Here is a 20,320-nt window from a genome sequence, read left to right on the forward strand (position 1 = left end):
ACAGCTTTGAAATTAAGCCAGGCTATTACAAAGCACAACATAAAAGGCCTTTAGGAATGCCCCTCCCCACTCTATGCTGGAAGCAAATGACCAAGTGTACAAAAGCCATGTGTATTTTTAAAACTCAGGACTGTCTACGGGGTACCTGCTTCACACCTGACCCTACTAAAGGATGCTGAGGATGGCAACTTGGCCTCTGAGAGCTTGGAACTGCTGGAGTCACCCAGGCCTCTGGGCTTATGGGTTGGCAGACACCAGTGACCATCCTTCAGTAATTAGTCGGTGTCATGGATGAAAAGCTCCCCAGAGTAGTCAGGACAGCCACCAACCTCCTCTAGCCTTGAAAGCCCTCAGCCCCCTGCTGCTCCCTCCCAGCTCTAAGAACTTCTTCACCCAAAGCAGGATCTGTATTTTCCTTCAGGGTCTATCTGAGCAGTTAATGGCTGGCCGTCCCTGGAGGAAGCCCAAGAAGGAATGTGCACAAGAGACAATCCTCAGACCTTGTCTCCCAGTCCTTCAGGGCCTCAGACAGAATATCTAGGAATTCAGGGATAGTCTAGCCTTAATTTTGTTCCGGTTAATACGGGGGACAAGGGTTGTGGCCCTATCTGTCGGTGAACCACTAATCCCTGGAATGTTGTTCATTCAATGCAAAGTTGAATGAGATCATCTCTGGGAGCAGTAGTATTTTGCAGAGCCTGCTGGCAGGGCGTTGTGGGGTGGTGCTGCCGCCCCTTGGAAGCCCCTCCCTTCCTCCCATTCCCTGACAGAAGAACACAACCCCTTCCTTCCATCCCAGCGGTACCCTCCCCTAATATTCAGAACAAGGATGACCCCGCCAATATCACTTCCACTGCTGCCCCCGATTTCCCACATAAGCCCACCACAGCCAGGTGCTGTCTTCACACACTCTGGATGGGGCACCACCTCTGGCAGTCCCGGCGCCCTGGCCAGGCCGGGGCTCCAGCGGAAAGGCAGAACGAGAAGGGGGTGTGCGCACTGGGGGTGGGGGTGGGGGTGGTGGTGCGGGGTGAGGGAGAGAATCTGGAGGTAAGGAGAGGCTGGTGTCCCCGCATCTGGTGTCATCAGGCTCCAGATGAAAAGCAAGGCAGAGAGGTTCAACGGGAAGAGCCACACGCACGGGGTCTCCCCGCTTCTCACCATTTTTCGTTAGTCGATCTCTCTCTTGGTTCTCTCCCCTTCCATCCCTCTCTACCTCCCCACACCCCCTTTTGCCTGCCTTTTTCTCACCTCCACATTTTTGAACACCCAGCCTTCAAGAGCCGGGATCGGACGCCGCAGCGGTCAGCTCCCTGGGGACCCCAGCCCTGCGCCCCCGCCCGGCCCCCTCCCCTGCCCGGCCCTCTCCGCTCCGGGTCTCACCCAGAAGAGCAGGTTGAAGCCGAGCAGCAGGTACTTGATGCACCGCAGGCCCCCGCGAAAGCGCCCCATGCTGCGGCCCCGGCGGCGGGATCCGGAGTCCCCAGGCCCGGACTCGGAGCGCCGGGAGCCGGCGGGGAGGGGGCGGAGCGCGATGGGCCGTGGGCGGGGCCTGCGGCGGGCGGGGCCGGTGGTGGGCGGGGCGGTGGCGGGCGGCGGGCGGGCGGGAGCCCGCACCGGGTGAAAGAGGGTCAGGGAGGACCCGAAGTCCGGAGGCGGGCGATGGGTGGGGGCGTCGGGGGCCGGCGGTCGAAAGGCCAGAAGGAGAGGATACCCGGCTCTCCCCCGGAACGAGGGAAGGCTGCCCCCTTCTCTCCCCAGGCCGTGGGACGTGCCCCGCAGGCGCCCGGCTCGCGGTGATTATCGGAGCATCTGCGAGAAAGGAGCGTCCACTGGGAACCCGAGACCCATTTAATCAGCGCTCTGTGCAGACTCATTTGAGGCCTGCGGTGGTGGTTGAGAATAAGGACACGGCCCTGGTGGCTATGGAAACCTAGGAAGGTGGCCTCGGGTAGAAGAGATAAGTAGGACCCAAGGCTGCCCAGAAGCTATCAGTACCCATCGCGGGACACCCGGCCCGGGGCACCCACGTCCCCAGTTGTGGTTTCCCAGCGCCTTGCCAGCGCACAGGCCGCGCGGAAGCAGATTCTAGGGGACCCTCCCTCGGCTCCTCCTGCGCTTCTCCAGAACTCTTACCTTAATAGGCAAGAACTGGGAGAAGGCGCGGGATGCGGCTTTCCTGTGCCCTGAAGGCTGTTCCCCGCGCTGCACGGCCTGGCCTGCGGAGGGGAGTCAGACAGCCCGGATCCTGATGGATTCGACAATGGAAACCCTTGGAAAGGAATACAAAACCTCAGGGATTATTGTGATGTGGTGATGGGAGAAAAGCTGGAGCAGGTTTTGTTTTGCTTTGTTTTATTAATATAAAACCGCTGGTGGGGAAACCAGGCTCCCACTCCCATTGACTAAGTGTCTGCAATATGTGGTGCCAGACAGTACGGCGGGGGCGACAAGAAAGTGTGAAATCCAGGGAGCCTATGCATTAATTCAGTAAAACTTCAAGTGCCTCTTATAGACCAGGCATAGTAGCAAGCCTCAGGGACTCGACAGTGAGAAGTCAGGCCTGGCGCAATGACTCTGGTGGAAGAGACAGATCTGTGAACAAATAGTTACAGCAAGACGAGGGCAAGGCTCTGGTAGGCGCCTCCTGGCATCGGGCAGGGAAGGCATTGCTGGGGAGAGTGGGCCTGAGCAAGTTCTGAATGAATCTGAATAGAGAGGAAGAGCAGATGGGGCAGCTTGGGCAAAAGTGCAGGCTGGAGAGGCAAGTGCCTTCTGTAGGGACTGTGAGAAGTGAGGGAACCCAAATGGAGCAGGGGTTGGGGGTAAGAGGGGATGATGCTAGGGTGCAGCTTTCAGCCAGTTCACCAAAGTGCGGAACTATGGTGGAGTCTCCGTTTCCTCATCTGCAACATGGAGATGATAGTACATACCTCATAGAGCTGTGAAGATTAATAAGTTAATATTTGTGAAGTGCCTAAAACAATGCATGGCACAGAGTAAGAACTGTAAGGGTCAGCTTTTACTGTGTTTAGTTTTCCAGTCAGTTTCTATCATGTTGCCATCTTTGCCTACCTCTGTGTCTTTGGACATTTGTTTGAATATCTCATGCACTTCACTTACGAAAATGAATAGAAGACAGAAAAATGAGTGTGCAGATTCGAGTAATAAGTGTAAGCCCCAAATAGTGAAATAGTTTTTAGGTATGCAGAAAGAGGCACCTCTCTAGCTTCAGTCAGACAACTTGACATTTCTGATCTATTAAAAAAGAAAAAAACTAAATTAGAAAATAATGTCTAGTACATAGTAGACATTCAATAAGTCTCTGAAGTAAATGAAAAACAATGATATCATACTTTAAATATATTGTTGAATATTATGTCTCTAAGTAAGACAAACTACATTTAGAGACTATTCTAGGCTCTTTAGAAAAGAATCTCTATTATAAATCTATTGTTCTTTCGTATTACAATTTTAGTACACATGTATTAGAGACAGATCATTGCCTACTAACATAATGGATATAGATTTTGATTGTAGACTTCCCCAGTCACTCCCTCCAACAAAGCTGCGTCTTAGGGGAGCTGACACTTTACAGGACTAGGGCATTCTAACTGATAACACATGTTCAAGAGTAGATTATTATGTGAAAGTAGGGAAACTCCATTAAATAAGGAAGTTAGCCTTTAGACGTTATGCAAAGCTAGAGACAGAAACTAAGCAAGGGTAAGATGGTTAGATTTCTATTTTTAGTCAAGTTGGGACTGTGTGGAGAATGCTCTGACGTGAAGACTTGAAGCTAATTAAGAGACTATTACAGCAATGCAGGGATTCCCTGGTGGCTCAGTAGTAAAGAATCTGCCTGCAATAGAGGAGACAGGGTTCAATCCCTGGATCAAGAAGATCCCCTAGAGAAGGAAATGGCAACTTGCTCCAGTATTCTTCCCTGGGAAATCCCATGGACAGAGGAGTCTAGTGGGCTACAGTCCATGGGTTCGCTAGAGTTGGACATGACTTAGCAACTAAACCACCACCCATAGCAATTCAGATAAGAAATGAGAACCTGAACCAAGACAGGGATAGTGGGTTTAGGGAAGAGGCTCAGATTTGAGAGATATTTAGGCTTAATGAAAGATCAAGACAGTTTGGATATGAGGGGTAGAGGGGAAAGAGAAGAAAGGATGGCTGATGGATTTCTTACTTGGGTAAGTAACCAGACAGATGACGGAATCATCAACAGAGACAGCACTTTTAGAAGGTGGAGCAGGTTTGGGGAAGAATGTTACAGATACTGTAGGTGGACTCACCTGGCACCCAATCCTACATCCAATTTAGAGGATAGAAATGCTAAGAACTTGCTTCCTGGTATACTTTCCAGCTAGGCATGGTCATATAACATATTTCTGATTAATGGAATTTATATGAAAGTCTGTTGGAAGGTTTCTGGAAAACCTGAAATTGTCTTGAAAAAAAGGCTCAGCTATCGCTGGCATTGCTCCCTTCCCTTTTTTCCTGTCTTGAACTAAGACATGATGCCTAGAGCTGTAGAACATTTTGTGACTGTGAGGAAAGGCCAAGAGATTGAGACTTGCCAGCCAGGAGATCACTGAACTGTGGAACCAACACCAGCAGCCACCCATCTCCAGATTTCTTGTTATGTAAGAAAAATAACCCTCATTTTGTTTGACGCATATATTCTGTTATTTGCGGCTAATGATATTTTAACTGACATAGGGAGATAATACGTTCGTATTTGGATCTGTTGAGTTTTCGATCTGATGGGAATTCCAGATGATGTGGTCCAGGAGACAGATGGAAATATGATTGGGATTCTGAAGAGAGGTTTGGACTGTAAGTTTAGGTTGAAGGTTCATCAGCAAATGCTGATAATAGAAGCCAATGTTCTCCAAACTTTTGTCCACACATTCCCTAAAGTAATTATGAAAAATTATATCCTTCTTTGCACATTTCTCCCAATATTTTGTTATGAATATTTTCAAACATACAAAAAGTTGAAATAATTGAGCAGTAAACACCATATATTCACTGCCTAGATTCTACATTTTGCTTTAGTTGCATTACTTACCTCTACATCTATCCATTCATCCTATTTTTTATGCACTTTTAGGTAAATTTTAGACATTAATGCACTTTACCTGTAAACTCTTTAGAATGAATAACAGTAAGTAGAGTTCTAATATTTGTTTATACTTTTTAAAGATGAAATTTATCTGAATGAAATGTTCACATTTTAAGCATACCAGTCAATGATTTTTGACGAATATGTTTGCCTTTCTAACTCCAAACCCTGTTAAGGTACAGGATATTACTGTCGCCACTAGAAAGTTTCCTTGTACCATTTCCTGGCCAGTCCATGGCCCCATCTCTCCTGGGGAAAACTACTGTTTTAATGTTTTTACTATAGATTAGTGTCTCTTGTTACATAATATCATATAAATAGAATTGTACAGTATTTATTCTCATGCATTAAATTGACACATAAAATTATGTATTATAAATTGGAGTGTATGCAAAATATGTCATTATAATGTATTTTAAATACTTTGAAAGAAAATGATCACGTCCCTCATTTTAATGCATTCAGTAGAAACTAGTGTGATATGCTACCTACCATCATCCAAGTTTTCTTTTTCAGATTTAATACCTGAAATGACAACATGAAATATTTAATCAAAACTTTCAAAAGATGTTCTCTTCAATTTTTAAACATTTATATTTATGAGCAGCTCAATTCAAAATAATTTCTTAAATTGAGGTGTAATTGACATGCAACATTAATTTTTGGTATAAAAACATAATGATTTATCATTTATATATTCATCATCTGTTAAAAATATGTGAACAAGCTCCTTGAAACTTTTATGTCTTTCTTTTTTCTTCTTGAACTTGTATTTTATTTCAATGAAATGTAACCCTAAAGCAATGCATTTTTATGCTTGAAAGATTTTTCTTGAATGTTCTTGTATACTTGTCTGAACAAATATTTTTGTATGTTTATTAAAAGAGATTAAATGTTTCTTCCTGAGACCATAAAGCTTCAAGTTTTAATTAATTTCTTCTAGACTGAGTATTATTAAAGTTATTCTTAGTATACAGTTGACTAAAATAACAAATACATCTTAAATAAGCAATCATTAAACATAGAAGTAAAATATTCCTGGAAGTGTATCTGTTAATGAGATTGGTGGGGTTGGGATTTTTTTCTACTAGCTCATGTATCCATGAATGAGCATATTCCTTATTTCTAGAACAACACAGGTCCCAGTGTAAATCCCCTTAATATTTTTTTATTGCTTTGATATTAATGCTGAGAAACTTTGTTTAGACAAATGAGTGGATGAGGGTGGAAGGAGTTGTTATAGTAATGCCAATCAATTCTTTAAACACCTGAATTATATGCCCTAATTTGCATACTGATCTATCATCAAAAACTATTTCTAATGATCAATAGCTGACAACTTCATTTAGTGTTTCTTCAATTTTTTTGAAAGCATAGTTGGAACTCTTCTAACTTACAAGAGAATTTGTTGCCCATATTATAGTCATTCACTATATTAATGTCATTGTTAGTGATCTCAGTACCTACACGAATTTTTCAAGTTGCTGGCCTAGATAATTTTATATAAACTCAGGAAATGTACTGTGATTAGATTTAGGAAGAGTGAGCAGTAGCTTGTGAGGGAAGACTCCTTGATCACAGACATATTCTCAGACAGATCGATTCTAGGAAAGAGGACATGTGGAAACTGAGGATCTGGAAATGGATTCTTTAAAAAACTATTTGTGTTGGAGTACCCCTGGAAAGATTTCTTACACTGCCAGGATATACATGCCCGAGACAAAAGGCTGTTTTAGGCCATTGGAATGGACAATATAGCCAGTGAGAATGTGAGAAGGGTTGAGAACAGAAACTTTAGAAAAACAGCATTTTAGGAAGCAGGCTTCCCTGGTGGCTCAGACAATAAAGAATCTGCCTGCTATGCGAGAAACCCAGGTTTGATCCCTGGGTTGGGAAGATCCCCTGGAGGAGGAAATGGCGACCCACTCCAGTGTTCTCACCTGGAGTCCACCAGGAGACAAGTACATGGACAGTACAGAGGAGCCTGGCGGGCTACAGTCAGTCCATGGGGTGGCAAAAAGTTGGATACGACGGAGCAACCAACATACCCACAGGCACATACAGAGATGTAACACTCAAAGGAGGCTGGAAAGGAATGACCAGCGAGGTAAGAGAAAACTCAAAAGAAAGGGATGTCACAGAAGCCGAGGGAGCAAAGGGCTTCTGCGGAGGGAATGGCCCCCGTACAAATACCTCAGCAACAACAGGTGAGATTATAGTTCCCTGGAATTGGTGTTACTGAAATTTAGGACCTTGACAACTGGATAAGAGCTATTTCAGAATAATAGGGCGGTGTTCCTCCAGGATAGGTATACTGACTTCTGCAAATCATCTCCAGGTCCTACCACAGTGTATTAATTCAGATGACAAGTGCATGTAAAGGTTGGTTTTACAAGTTGCCAGGGGAGTTCCCTGCTAATCACCATGATCAAAATATGTACATCTCCATCTGCATGATGGTTATTTCCTATATGCTCCTACCTTGAAGGTGTAGCCTTTGGGAGGGGGGACCAGGTTTGGATGGGGTCTCCTAAAGACTCCTTACCTTAATGGGATTTCAAGCTTTACTTCATGAGCCCCAAGTCTTTGCAGCTGTTGAAACAGAAACTTGGGGCCAAAGATGGCCTTGGTACCTGCTTAATTTCAAGGATTCTTGCTTTCATTTCATTATGGGCTTTGTAGATTCTCTTGCTTTTGTGCTAGCTAAGCAATGTGTTTTTAAAAAGATGCCTATATATTTCTAGTGTTTAATTTCAATGGAGAATGTAGTTTAGGATATCAAGTCTGCCCTAGTGCTAGAAAAAGAAGCCTGGTGTGCCTGCTGTCATGACTTTCGTTTTGATAAGCAGGGCACAGGCAGTGTTTTGACTGCTAGGTTTGCAGCATATTAATCCTGTTGCTATGCAGTTGTTGCTGGAAAATAGTCTGTGGGCTCAGGGTTTCTAAACCAACCATGTCTTGGATGCCCAGAGAAGGAAGGAAGGCGAGGGCCTTGGCTTGCTGATTGCAAACCATCTCCATGGCCACAGGTTGCTGAGCTCTCCGGTCACAGTGTTTTCCCACCAGCATTCAGGCATCTGTGGCTTCCTCTCATTATTTTTCTGCTTCTGGCGTTTGCTGGTGAGAGGAAGGAGTGTATACCTGCTTGTGCAGGCATGTAGCAAGCAAGAGAGGGACTATGAAACAGGAGAGAGGAGCAAACTCAAAAGACAGTTGTGTTCACAACCTTGGGAGTTGGGGAATAACCTAGTCACTTTAATTTTCCCTTTTGTAGGAGGCTGGGGAAAGGAGAGGAACAAAAGCCATTCAGGCCTAAGTTCTAAGTCTGAATATTTACTATGTCTTCTAGATGATCCTCATTTGAATGATCTGAATTAGGAAATTAGTTAGATTAATTAAAAATTACAGAATAATAATCTGGTATTATTTTAATGTGATTTTTCCTTTTGTTCCTAAGTTTCAACAGAGGCCCCAAACACTGAGAACAAAATCATAGCTACCTAAGGACCTTTATAGTCTAAAGCAAGGTGCAAGACTGTCTATCAAGGCAGGGTTCTCTAGAGAAACAAAACCAATAGGATGTACTTGTATACATGCTAAAGGAATCACTCATGTGATCATGGAGGTTGAAAAGCCCCACAGTCTAACGTCCACATGCTGGAGACCCAGGAGAGCCAACGGTGTAGTTCCAGTCCAATAGCTGGCAGGCTCCAGATCCAGGTAGAGCGGATTTTTCAGTCGGTTCTGGTTTTTCAGTTCCTGAAGGCAGGAAAAGACCAATGTCCCAGCTTAAGGAAGTCAGGCGGAAGGAATTCTCTCTTACTCGGCCTTTTTGTTCTGTTCCAGTCTTCAGTTGCCTGTGTGAGGCTCACTCACATCAGGCAGGCAATCTGTTTTCCTCAGTCTACCCATTCGAATGTTAATCTCATCACAGACACATTCGCACAGACACATCCAAATGATGTTGGGCCAGATGTCTAGGTCCCCTCAGTCAAGGTCATCACGCAGTCTACATAGGACTTGCAAAAGATGGAATGAAACACGATTCTGCCAGCCAAGGGCACCCCTTATCATCTTGGCTAAGAGAAGGCTAAGAGTACATTGACAGATTAAAAAGAGAGGGTCAGTCTCACCCCACCAAGGAGACGGGTGAGGGATGGGATGCTGTCCCTTCCCAACTTCAAGTCACCTGTAAGAGGCTTCAGGAAGACCCCTGGAGGGCTTGACAGATGTCCCTGGAGTTTGGGGACGGAAGAACTGGCGCTGGATTCATGTCTGGCGCTGTCCCCACATGCTAGCAGAGTGAAGCTGGCCCGCTCTGAGAATGACAGACTTGCTGGTGTGAGTGTTTCCTGCTCACCAGACACGAGCCCTTTGGAGAGACTTGCACTCAGGATGTCCTAAAAGAGACCCTGGCAAGAGGAGTTCCCAGCAGATGTGGGGGGTGGGGAATAGTTGGAAACCAGGAGCTCCAGGGATAGTCATGATCACACAGCCAGAAGCGGCATTCCCCAACTCAAGAGAACTAAAGATGGGGCAGGGGCTTCAGAGACCATAAAAATTTACTGTCACTTATGGACATGGAAAATTTACGGCATATTCCATGTTCAAACCAGCTATGCAAGCATTACATGGGACATCTGGCTGCACAGCCTTTGATGGGAATAATGTAAATAATAGACTTTATTGAGCATTTCATATGCAGAGCTCTGTTCTAAGCTCATTATAGTTATTAGCTTCTTTGACCCTTAAAACAACTCTAAGAGTTATTACCATTTTCAAAATGAGGAAACTGTGGCATGGAGGGTTTAAATAGCCTGTCCAAGATAACTGTGACAGTGCTTGGTTTCAGGTCCTAGAGGTCTGGCTAGAGAGCTGATGTTTTCACTTCCGCTTTGGTCACTCATCAAATCTTGAGTGTCTACTATTTGCCAGGCCCTATGGTAGGCACTGGGGATATTGAATGACACCTGCTTTGGGGAGCTTATGGACCAATGGAAGCAACAGTCATTTAAACAAGAAATTATAATATCATTGACAAGTGCATCAGTAAAAAAATGTCTAGAATGATTTGGGAAAACACGGAGGAGGGACTTAAGAGAGCTGGGAAAGGCTTCAAGGAAAAGATGCCACTTTGGCTAACACTTGACGAGCTAGAGTTTGACAGACAGAGAGGAAGTATATTTCTTGGGTTGATGATAAGGAGTCTAGCCAAATAAACAGTAAGGAGTTGGGTGTGGCTAGAGTGTGTGGTTTGGGTGGGGTGCTGGCTGGGAGGAGAGCAGGGAGATGGTAGAGGGGATAAAATGACACGTGGGACCAAACTATGAGAGACCTTGTCTCTGTCTCTGCCAAGTTATTGGGACTTTATTTTGTGGGAAGCAGGAGAATGACTCACGTTTGTGTTTTACACAAAGAGAGGACTGAGGAGTGAGGGCGATACATTCATTCAACGAGTCTTAATTGTGCCAGACCCTCTGCAGTGACCAGATGTGGTCTCAAGAAGCCTGCAGATGTTCTGAGAGGGGAGATGGCATCTACCCAAACCTCCTGTTTCAAGGAGACCAACACTGAGTCTCGAGTGAAAAGTGCCCAATGCTTCAAGGGCAGTGAGGGTTCAGAGGAGCGAGATACCCTTCAGGCTGGGGGAGTCGTCGAAGGCCTCAAGACATGGAGGGGCATCAGGGTTTTGGGCCTTGAATGACTGTGTGATTTGAAAGGCAGAGATGGTGGTGGGACAAACATGGATGTGGGTGGTGTGTGTGGGGAAAGGTGAATCATCCCCTTTGGCTGGAGTGCAGGGGACATGAAGGGCACCTTGTTGGAGCCATGGGCAGACCTTGAATCACGTTTCCCAAGGTATGGTGCCGGTAGGGGATTCACAAGATGACCTTTGGTGGTACATGATGGACGTTTTAAAGTTAGGTGTTTGTATGCATGTACACTAAAAATATTCAATCAGTAATTATAATATTGCTTACAGTGAGGCAAAATAAATGAGGCAATTTAATCAACATTCAGGAAGTAATAATATAGATGGTATTCTGATAGGACAAAATCATCAAGGAAATAAAAGATTCAGGAAAATTGGGCTAAGGTGTTTAGAATGATTTAGGAGGGTAGGCACACCAGAATGGGGATTCAATAGAATGATCAATCTGAGAGCTGGTGTACAGTGGATCAAACTGGAAAAAGAAATCTGAGCTGGAGAGACCAGTAAGGAAACAGTTATAGTGAATCAGTAGTAAGAGTTTCCTCTTTAGGGAGCCTGTGCTGCTCCAGTTCTTGTAAATTCACCTTCTGGCTGCACATGGAAGTAACATGTGGTGTCGGGAGTGGCCACGATGTCTCCCACTGCCTCTCTGTAATGAGGCATCTCTTGGTTTTGGCAGTGGCATTGTGAAGACTTGACACATTATACATCACAGTTTCATCTCTGAGCTCTTCCTTGGAATCCTTGCTACTCTTTTTCCACCAGAAACTTTTCATCTAATGGAATGGCTCTGAAAGAGGGGAAAAAACGAGTCTTTCAGAAATGGTCAGGCCAATGCCTCAACACTGCACAAGAACCTTGAGCTCTGTTCCAACAAAGCAAAACAGCATGAAGGCAAGCCAAGGCTTCCTGTCCCACTTCAGTGTCCAACTCTTGTGCAATTTTTTATCTTTAGGCCTTTTGCAATGTTGTCTTCAGATACTGCAACCCACATTTGAAATATTCTTCCTGTGAGAAATTTCATGTTGAATTTACATATTTTGAGCAAAGCTTGCCTGTCTGGGAAGGAAATCACAATGCAACTCCAAGAGGTATATCTCCAGGGGCAAGGGAAGTGGTCTGGCCCACCATGGGTGGTTCCTGACTACAGGTGTTTTAGCAGATCCCTTGTCTTATTTTCCTTTTGTCCTGCACACCCGAAATCTCATCTATAGGTTGCACTTACCTCTTCCTTCACCCTCCAAAGTAGAGGAGAGGGTCAGAGTCAGATGTACGTGTTTCTACATAATGACTGGCAGAATGAGTAAATTCCTTCTCAGTTCCCTCTGCCACCTCTTGCTATGCTTGGTGGCTTATGTATTTAGTGGTTACCTTACCTCTCTGAAGGCTACAGATGACTCAGAGAGTGGGGCCTGGAGGAGCGCTATGTGATGTGTGGCCTGATATGAGGCGCTGTCTGGTGGTTCTTTCTCTACTTCCCATCTCTCAAGCCTCCTATATGGTCCACCCACTTGATGTGATGTTGCCTGAGTTTGTTTCCTAGGCAAAACCACAGGAATCCAGTTTGTCCTTAATGATCCTCCCGCTTTTCTTTTGGAATCTTTAGTAGATCTCTAATTTTTCTCCCCCTAGAATTCTTTCCCATTTCTTTGGGAATATCAACCCTTTTTTTTTTTTTTTTTGGCTGCACCAGGTCTTGGTTGCCTCTTGTGGGATCTAGTTCCATGACCAGGGATTGAACCCAGGCCCTCTCCATTAGAAGTGGGGAATCTTAACCATGTACCATCAGGGAAGTCCTGCCACAGACTTTTTGGTGATTTTCCCTTTGGGGGAACACTGGCCCCTCTTTGGAAGCTGTTTTGAGAGAGTCTGGCATTTATGTGTGCTATCTTGTGGCCAAGCTGAGCCCACATGAGTTTGGCAGGTTAGTTCTGATGGTGGTGAAAGTGAAAGTTGCTTAGAGTCGTGTCCGACTCTTTGCAACCCTATGGACTATACAGTCCATGGAATTCTCCAGGCGAGAACACTGGAGTGGGTAGCCTTTCCCTTGCCCAGGGGATCTTCCCAACCCAGGGATTGAACCCAGGTCTCCTGTATTGTGGGCAGATTCTTTACTGGCTGAGGCACAAGGGAACTCCAAGAATATGGGGGTGGGTAGCCTATCCCTTCTCCAGCGGATCTCCCTGACCCAGGAATTGAACCAGGGTCTCCTGTATTGCAGGTGGATTCTTTACCGACTGAGCTATCCCTTAATCCCCGCTGCCTGCCTCTGTGGCATTTCCTTTGTTCCTGTCCTTTTCAAGGCCTGGTTGTTTAGCTTTTCCTTTGATGCTACAGCATCTGCTGCCCATAAATTAGTTTTTTTCTGAAGCAAGTCAGACTCTGCTGCTGTTGTTTAAGATCAAAGAACCTGGAAAGGCCACCGTCTGCTCCCTTTTCTCAGTGCTCATTTAACTTCCCCCCTGCTTAAAGCTCTATTGTGGCTGCACACTTTTGTTAGATCAAGACCCAGATCCCAACCACCACCTGCAGACCCAGCCTGCCCTGCCCTTGGTGGTCTCTCTGTCCCACCTTCTCCATCACTCTGTCTGCCGCCTGGCTTACCACCTTCCCTTATCTTGAATGCTCTGTGGACTATTGTGTGGGGAGTTCACACACACTGCCCTCTGCCTGCCCAGCTCTTGGAGTGGGCCTTCCTGTGCGCTTCCCAACCCATGGCCGGGTTTATAGGTTAGGCGCTCTCTCGGCACACCTGGTACTTCCCCATCATAACACTTAGCTCAGTTTGTATATGTGCATGCGTGCTAAGTCACTTTAGTCATGTCCTACTCTGTGACCCTATGGACTGTAGCCCACCAGGCTCCTCTGTCCATGGGATACTCTAGGCAAAAATACTGGAGTGGGCTGCTGCGCCCTCCTTCAGGGACCTTCCTAAGCCAGGGACCGAATCTGCTTCTGTCTCCTGCAGGGGCAGTCAGGTTCTTTACCCCTAGTGCCACCTGGGAAGCCCTTGTATGTATACATACATGTAATCCTACTGGCAGCCTGTGTGATCCTTCTTTATTTTCTTCACCAGGTGACAAGTTCCATGAAGACAGGAAATGTGTTTTTGTCCCAGACTGTATGCTGGTGTCTAACACAGCACCTGCCATGTGGTAAGAGTTCAAAACATTTCTGTGGAACAGACACATAAGAAGATGCACAATCTGACCTTGTCAGATGACCTGAGATGGGAGCTGTGCTCCCAGCCTGGCCCTCATTGAGATTTCTGTGCGTCATCTGTCCTCTTTAGGGCTCTGATCTGCACTGGGCAATGGTGGCGGCAGTGGTCTAATCACACACCTAAACATAGTTTTTGCTAACAAGCTTCTCCACTGCCTTCTTTTCTCCAGTCTTCTCTCATATCCTACTCTCCAGCTTATCCTGCTGGGCTGTATTCTTCTGTGGAGGCTGTCAGTTCTCCTATGGTTGGATTATTACATCCATGAAGGCAGGAACTTAGGGGTGTGAAGACTAATTCTTTCTCTGGCTCTGCCTGAGTTGCTGGGTGGACATTAGCTAATTCATTTAATCTCACTGAACCTGAGTTTCCTCATCTTTAAAATGGAGAGAGTATCTGTTCTACTGTATCGTACCATCAGTCATCCTTCAGTATCCATGAGGGTTGGTTTCAGTCTCCCCGCTCCGCACTTCCCACACCGACCCAAATCCAAAGATGTTCAAGTCTCCTATGAAAAATAGCATAGTACTTGGATATACCTACCCATATCTTCCTGTATACTTTAAATCACCTCTAAATTACTTATGATACCAATATAGTGTAAATGTTATGTAAATAGTTGCTCATGTGGCAAATTCAAGGTTTGACTTTGGAACTTTTTGGAATTTTCTCCCCTGAATATTTTCAATCTGCGGTTGATTGAAACTGCAGTTGCTTGGATCTTTGGATATGGAACCCATGAATACAAAGGACTGCTTGTACCTTGTGGTTGGGAGGATGTAAAGAGATGATAAAGGTCAAAGCACTTGGGAAAAATTGCTCAATGGACAAAAAGTATAGGAAACATTTTTTATTACCTTATATCTTTCTGATACCCTTTATAATATTTGGTCTTTTACAGGTACTCTCCAAAAATTACAATGCCTTAATCTATCTGCCCTTATTTCATCTAGTAAGTAAAATAAGATGTACTAACAGCTAGACACAGAGTAAAAGGCTTAATATATGGGATCTTATTTCATCCTCTCAAGACTGACATTAGTTTTTCTCAACTGGGAGAAAACTGAGACTGAGAGGTTAAACAACTTATTCAAGGTCATTCAACAAGTTGGGGAGCCGGGGTTCAAATCTGCACCCACTGACTCCAAGGTCAGTGCTCTTCACCCAGACCCACAGGGCCTCCCTTGCACATTCCTCAGGTGGCGGCCCAGAGGCCCCACTATGCTGAGTGTCCCACACTTTGGGCACTGTGTTGGCTGATTGACATCCTTCATTTCCCTTAATGTTTACACTATCATCATCATTTCACAAGTGAGGAAAGCAGAAGCTCAGAGACGGAACCTGGACTTCCGCTTCTGGGAAGGACAGAACCAGTTGCATCAGGCCACCACCACTACCACCCAGTGACAGAGCAACAAGGAGCAAACCGGGGAAGCTGTCAAAGTCATCTCCTGAAACAAGGAGAGCAGTGGAAGCAATGAGTAGGAGGCAAACTGACCTAGAGAAGAAATGGCCTTTCCTAGGACAGCTGACCCCTACTTATTTTCTTCCCTGGGGGCATCTGCATATTCTGAGCATGGGTGTGGACCTGACCTGGGCGAGCAGACTCCACAGAGGGAGAAAGAAACCACAGAGGCTATGGCCATCTTGAGGGGCTGGTATGACCGATGAGAAACCATAAAGGCTGGGCTGGTTTTCCCCCGGGACTCTGGCTGAGCTCTGGGGAAGCCGATAAGAGGGCTCAATAATCTGGGAGCTAAATCTGAGACTGATTATCCTGCATCACAGGTTAGTTTTGTTTTGTTTTGTTTTTTTCTGGGGCCCATGGGGCCCAAAGTATCGTTTCCACTTCTTCCCTTTAGCCTCTGTGTTCCTCTCGTACCAATCATGTCTGGATTTTCTGAGATAAGTAGCTTTCCGAAGACACTGGCGCCCCCTGCTGTCAGAAAGCAGCTTTGCAAGGACTTGGAGCCTGCCCTTAGCATCTTCTGATACCCTTCTTCCAACAATCAGAGGTTTAACCTCCATGATCAATTTCAAAGTCTGAGATTTTCTCTCACTGGTCTCCTTTGAATGCTGACTGTCTTGACTTGTAGATGCCCATGGCACCTACATCTCTGTTTCTCTTCTGTAAAACAGAGTCAAGGGGGACAACTTCCCAGGTTGTTTGTGCATTAAAGAAGGCAGTGGATAGTTTTTAACATTGCCTGGTATACAATTAGTGCCAGGTAGACACTAATAGTAGCAGTGATGATTGCTAAGCCTGCCTTAGGTTCTTCTCAAAGCTCCTCAAAGCAGACAGCCCTAGCTGTCACTCTCTGGTGGTAAGAGCTACTCTGGCTCTGGATGTTCCAGGACGTTCAGATGTTCTCAGTTCTTCTCACAGAAGGACACCAAGGATCTGGAGGCTGGCGGTCAAAACTAGGAAGAAGAAGGCTTGAGTTATGGTAAGGTGAGTGCCATGCAGTTCCCCTGACTTCAGCCTCTAGTCTGTTAACTGGGTAGCCTTGGCGATTCTCAAGTCTCAGGCCTCTGGGAGCTGAGGTTACTAAAACCGTCTCTGAAAAACTGCCTTTCACAAGGTTGCATTTTGATCCCCTCTTAGAAGATGAAACCTCTGACTTCCCTTGCGTGGAAGTGCTCTTGAGCTGACTTTGCAGGGAGTTCAGGCCTTCGGGGTTTGCGGCTTCAGCTCCGCATCATGCTGTTTCCCATTTTTCAGTTTCTCCACCTTTCAAGTTTCTGTGTTAGCAGTATCACCAGCAGCATAGGTCTCACGGAGGCTTCTTCCCTGGCAACCAAGAAGAGTTAGCTTCACTCTTCATTTCAAAAGCATGCACTGTCCCTTGGGTGGCGACCTGCATTCCCTAGATCTTGGCACCGCCTCTCCTCGAGGCCCCGCCCCTGACCCGCCCCCTCCCAGAGTGCTTTGTGTCAGCTCTGGCCGAGTGGACAAGTGGACGCAGCTGGCTGCCGGACTTCGGGACTTCTCTCTCTGGATCCCATCCTGCCGGCAAGGCAGGGACAGGGACGCAGCTGGCAGCAGCCTGTGGGGGCAGTCAGAGTCTGAGGTATTCCCGATAACCCTGCCACTGCCGGGCAGCCCACAGATCCAGCCGCCTCCTGCTAACTCTGAGCCACCACTTCTGCTCCCTCAGCATTTTCATGCTTTGATCTTTTCACTTCTACCTGCTCACACGTTACTGCATATACGAAGTTAGGTGTGGGCCTTGTGGTTTTGTTCAGTTCTAGAGTTGCCAGATATAATACAAGATACCTAGTTAAATTTCAATTTCAGATGCAGAAGTAATATATTTTTTTTAAGTTTAAATATGTCTGAAATATTGCACGGGACATACTTATACTAAAAAAAGTTTCCTTGTTCATCTGAAATTGAAGTTTCACTGGATATCTTTTTTTTTTTTCACCAAATTCACATTTTATTCTGTTCTGGTCTGCCTGGTCAGGGGCCTCCCTGTGCTGAGGAGCTTTCTGGAGGAGGCGCTTTACCTGACATCAGGGACTGCACCGCCCTTCAGATCAAGTGCCTCGTCAGCCTGATTTCTTCCTTAGACTGGAAACTCCTTGGAGGCAGGACCTGTGCTCCCCCTCTGTGGGTAAACCAGTCTGCCTGTGGAGTTTCAAGCAAGGGCCTGAGGGCAAGCCCTCTTGTAACAGTTTGGATGTGGGGTGCCCTTTCGTGAAGTTACCCTATAGGCCTAAAACCACCCATGTCCCGATGCAGTCTGCCTGTGCTGGGACCACATTTCCTGAAAGGCCGAGGGGCTTGTGAGCAGCAGGGAATCCTGGAGGGGGAAATCCCATGCTCACAGGTCTGATGATGTCTGCAGGGCTGGGGGATTTGCACTGAGCTTCTCCACAGTGGGATTCTTCTGGGTGCCTTGTGCCATTCTGCAGGACACGGAGGTTCATTTGATACTTTTCTGTGGCATGTGTTTGGGATAAAGGGCAGACCTGGACTCCCTACTCTACCTGATAGCCTCTCAGTTTCCTGGCTGTGGTCCCTTCCAAAACAAGGGGAACAACTCCTTTGTTATGTGCACGAGGAGAAACATTTGAGCAGGCTTTGGCTCTTTTGCCTCTCAGTCCAGTGCTCAGCACTGCCTGTCTCCCCATGGATCTGGTGAGGGAGGCCTAAAGCAGGAGGTTTACCTATGCCCAGAACTCTGGCAGCTGTGACTGGCTTTGCTTCTCTTCTCAGCAGAGATGACAGGAAGTGTCAAAGCCAAATATTCACTGGAGGCAAAGTCTGAACACTTCAAATAAGATTTAGTGACTCAATCCATTGTGGGCAATTTGGGACTCTGAAAATCCCTGCAGGTTATGTGCTGATGATAGCTGAGCTAATCTTAGGGAGGTGGACAGGGGCATCTTCTGGCATCTGTGTTTTCAAATTTCCTCTTTTCTCCTCCATTCAGGAAAAATAAGCTTTATTCTTGGGTTGTAAAGCCAAAGAAGCCTCTGGAAGCCTGTCATCAGTGAATGACAAGGTCAAGGTCTGAACCGTAGAAAGCCTTGGCCTCAAGCAATGCCATTCCCTTCTCTGTCCCCGCCCACTCATGTCTGCTCATTTCCAGGAACCTGTGCGGTGTGCGGATCACACCAACGCTAGTTTCTCTAAGAGGCACAGAGGTTACCCCAACTGTCCCCTGCCTCAATGGGGCCCATCTGAAAGGGTGTCCCTTTTCTGTAAAAAAGTGCAAAAAAGTTTCTTGTTTCTGTTTAGCCAGAGCTCTCCTTAGTTCACTACCCCCACCTCCCATTCTTATCATTTTTTGCTACATTTCTCATCCCTAAGTGCCCCTTGGAGCCCTCTGTTGGGACTTGCCCAGTCCTCTGGCAGGGGGAGGGCTACTCCTGCCAGTTGGTGCTTCTAAACTGCAGTCCCTTCCCTTGGGCTCTTTTCCACTTCCCCCTACCTCTTGCCCACCTGGCAGCTCTTAGGGAGTGATTGATGGTGTTGTCTCTCATTATGTTGCCAGAGGGGAGACGGTGAAGAGGCTAAGTGAAAGAAATGGGCCTGGGTCTGGGGGTAGGTGGGCTTGTTTCTCTGCAGGGGTTCAGAGGTCCTTTTTCATACCTTAAATTTCATGAATGGATCTCCTGTGGTCAATAAAATTAAGTTTTTAATTAAAAAGAAAGTTTTAGAAAGGACTGTTCTGCCTCTCCCAGCATTGACGATCTGGCATGAGTTTATTCTTAAACAAAACATAAAAGAAATTTACTATAACATTGATTATATATAAATGAGGAATTTCTGTTTATTAAAAATCTTAAAGACAGGTTATACACTGAGAAAAGATATTTGTGATACATGTAACTTGCAAAGGATCAGTATGAAGATTATACATGCAGAATTCCTGCAATTCAAAAAAAAAGAGAATAAACAACATAATAGGAAATGGATAAATGACATGAACATGCTGCTGCTGCTGCTTAGTCGCTTCAATCGTGTCCGACTGTGCGACCCCATAGACAGCAGCCCACCAGGCTCTCCCGTCCCTGGGATTCTCCAGGCAAGAACACTGGAGTGGGTTGCCATTTCCTTCTCCAATGCGTGAAAGTGAAAAGTGAAGTCGCTCAGTCGCTCAGTCGTGTCTGACTCTTAGCGACCCCATGGACTACAGCCTACCAGGCTCCTCCATCCATGGGATTTTCCAGGCAAGAGTACTGGAGTGGGGTACCATTGCCTTCTCCAACATGAACATGGGTTTCACGGAAAAGGAAATTTATGTGATTAAGAAACATGCAGAGGTATTCAGTCTCATTAGTTATAAAGGAAAAATAAGACAATAATGAGTTAACATTTGTCTGACTAATTGGCAAAAATTACAAAGTCTTGATACAGGGAATTGGAAGAGATGTAGACATTCATTTATTCGATAAAAGTTCACCCACTTCTCCTTTGTCCTAGATACACATTTAGGTGCTCAGGACATAGCAGTGAACAAAAAGACAAATATGCTAGTTGTTATGATAGCTTACGTTCTTCTGGGAGGAGATGGACAAGAAGCAATAAATATAATAATTAGCTAGTTGTGTAGTATGCTAGAAAGTGAGATATAGAAAGATGTGAGGACAGTTGAGCATAATGTGGGGGAAATTTCAGTTTAAATGGAGTAAGTCAGAGTATATTTCATTGAGAAAGTGACATTTGAGAAAGATTTGAAGGGCATGAGGGAGTGAATTGTGCATGCCTAGAGAAGAGCATTTCAGGCAGAGAGGA

The 20,320-nt window shown here is 45.8% G+C and overlaps 1 protein-coding gene across 1 annotated transcript in view; it reads right to left on the reverse strand.

The window, feature by feature from the left end:
• Positions 1–1,516, reverse strand: part of TSPAN2 (tetraspanin 2) — a 39,803-nt gene extending 38,287 nt beyond the window's left edge. Inside the window, exon 1 of the mRNA XM_018045950.1 lies at positions 1,384–1,516. Coding sequence (XP_017901439.1) covers positions 1,384–1,452 — 69 coding nt within the window. The 5' untranslated portion in view covers positions 1,453–1,516. The remainder of the gene's footprint in view (positions 1–1,383) is intronic.

This window comes from Capra hircus, chromosome 3 (assembly GCF_001704415.2).
Source record: "Capra hircus breed San Clemente chromosome 3, ASM170441v1, whole genome shotgun sequence".
NCBI lineage: Eukaryota > Metazoa > Chordata > Mammalia > Artiodactyla > Bovidae > Capra > Capra hircus.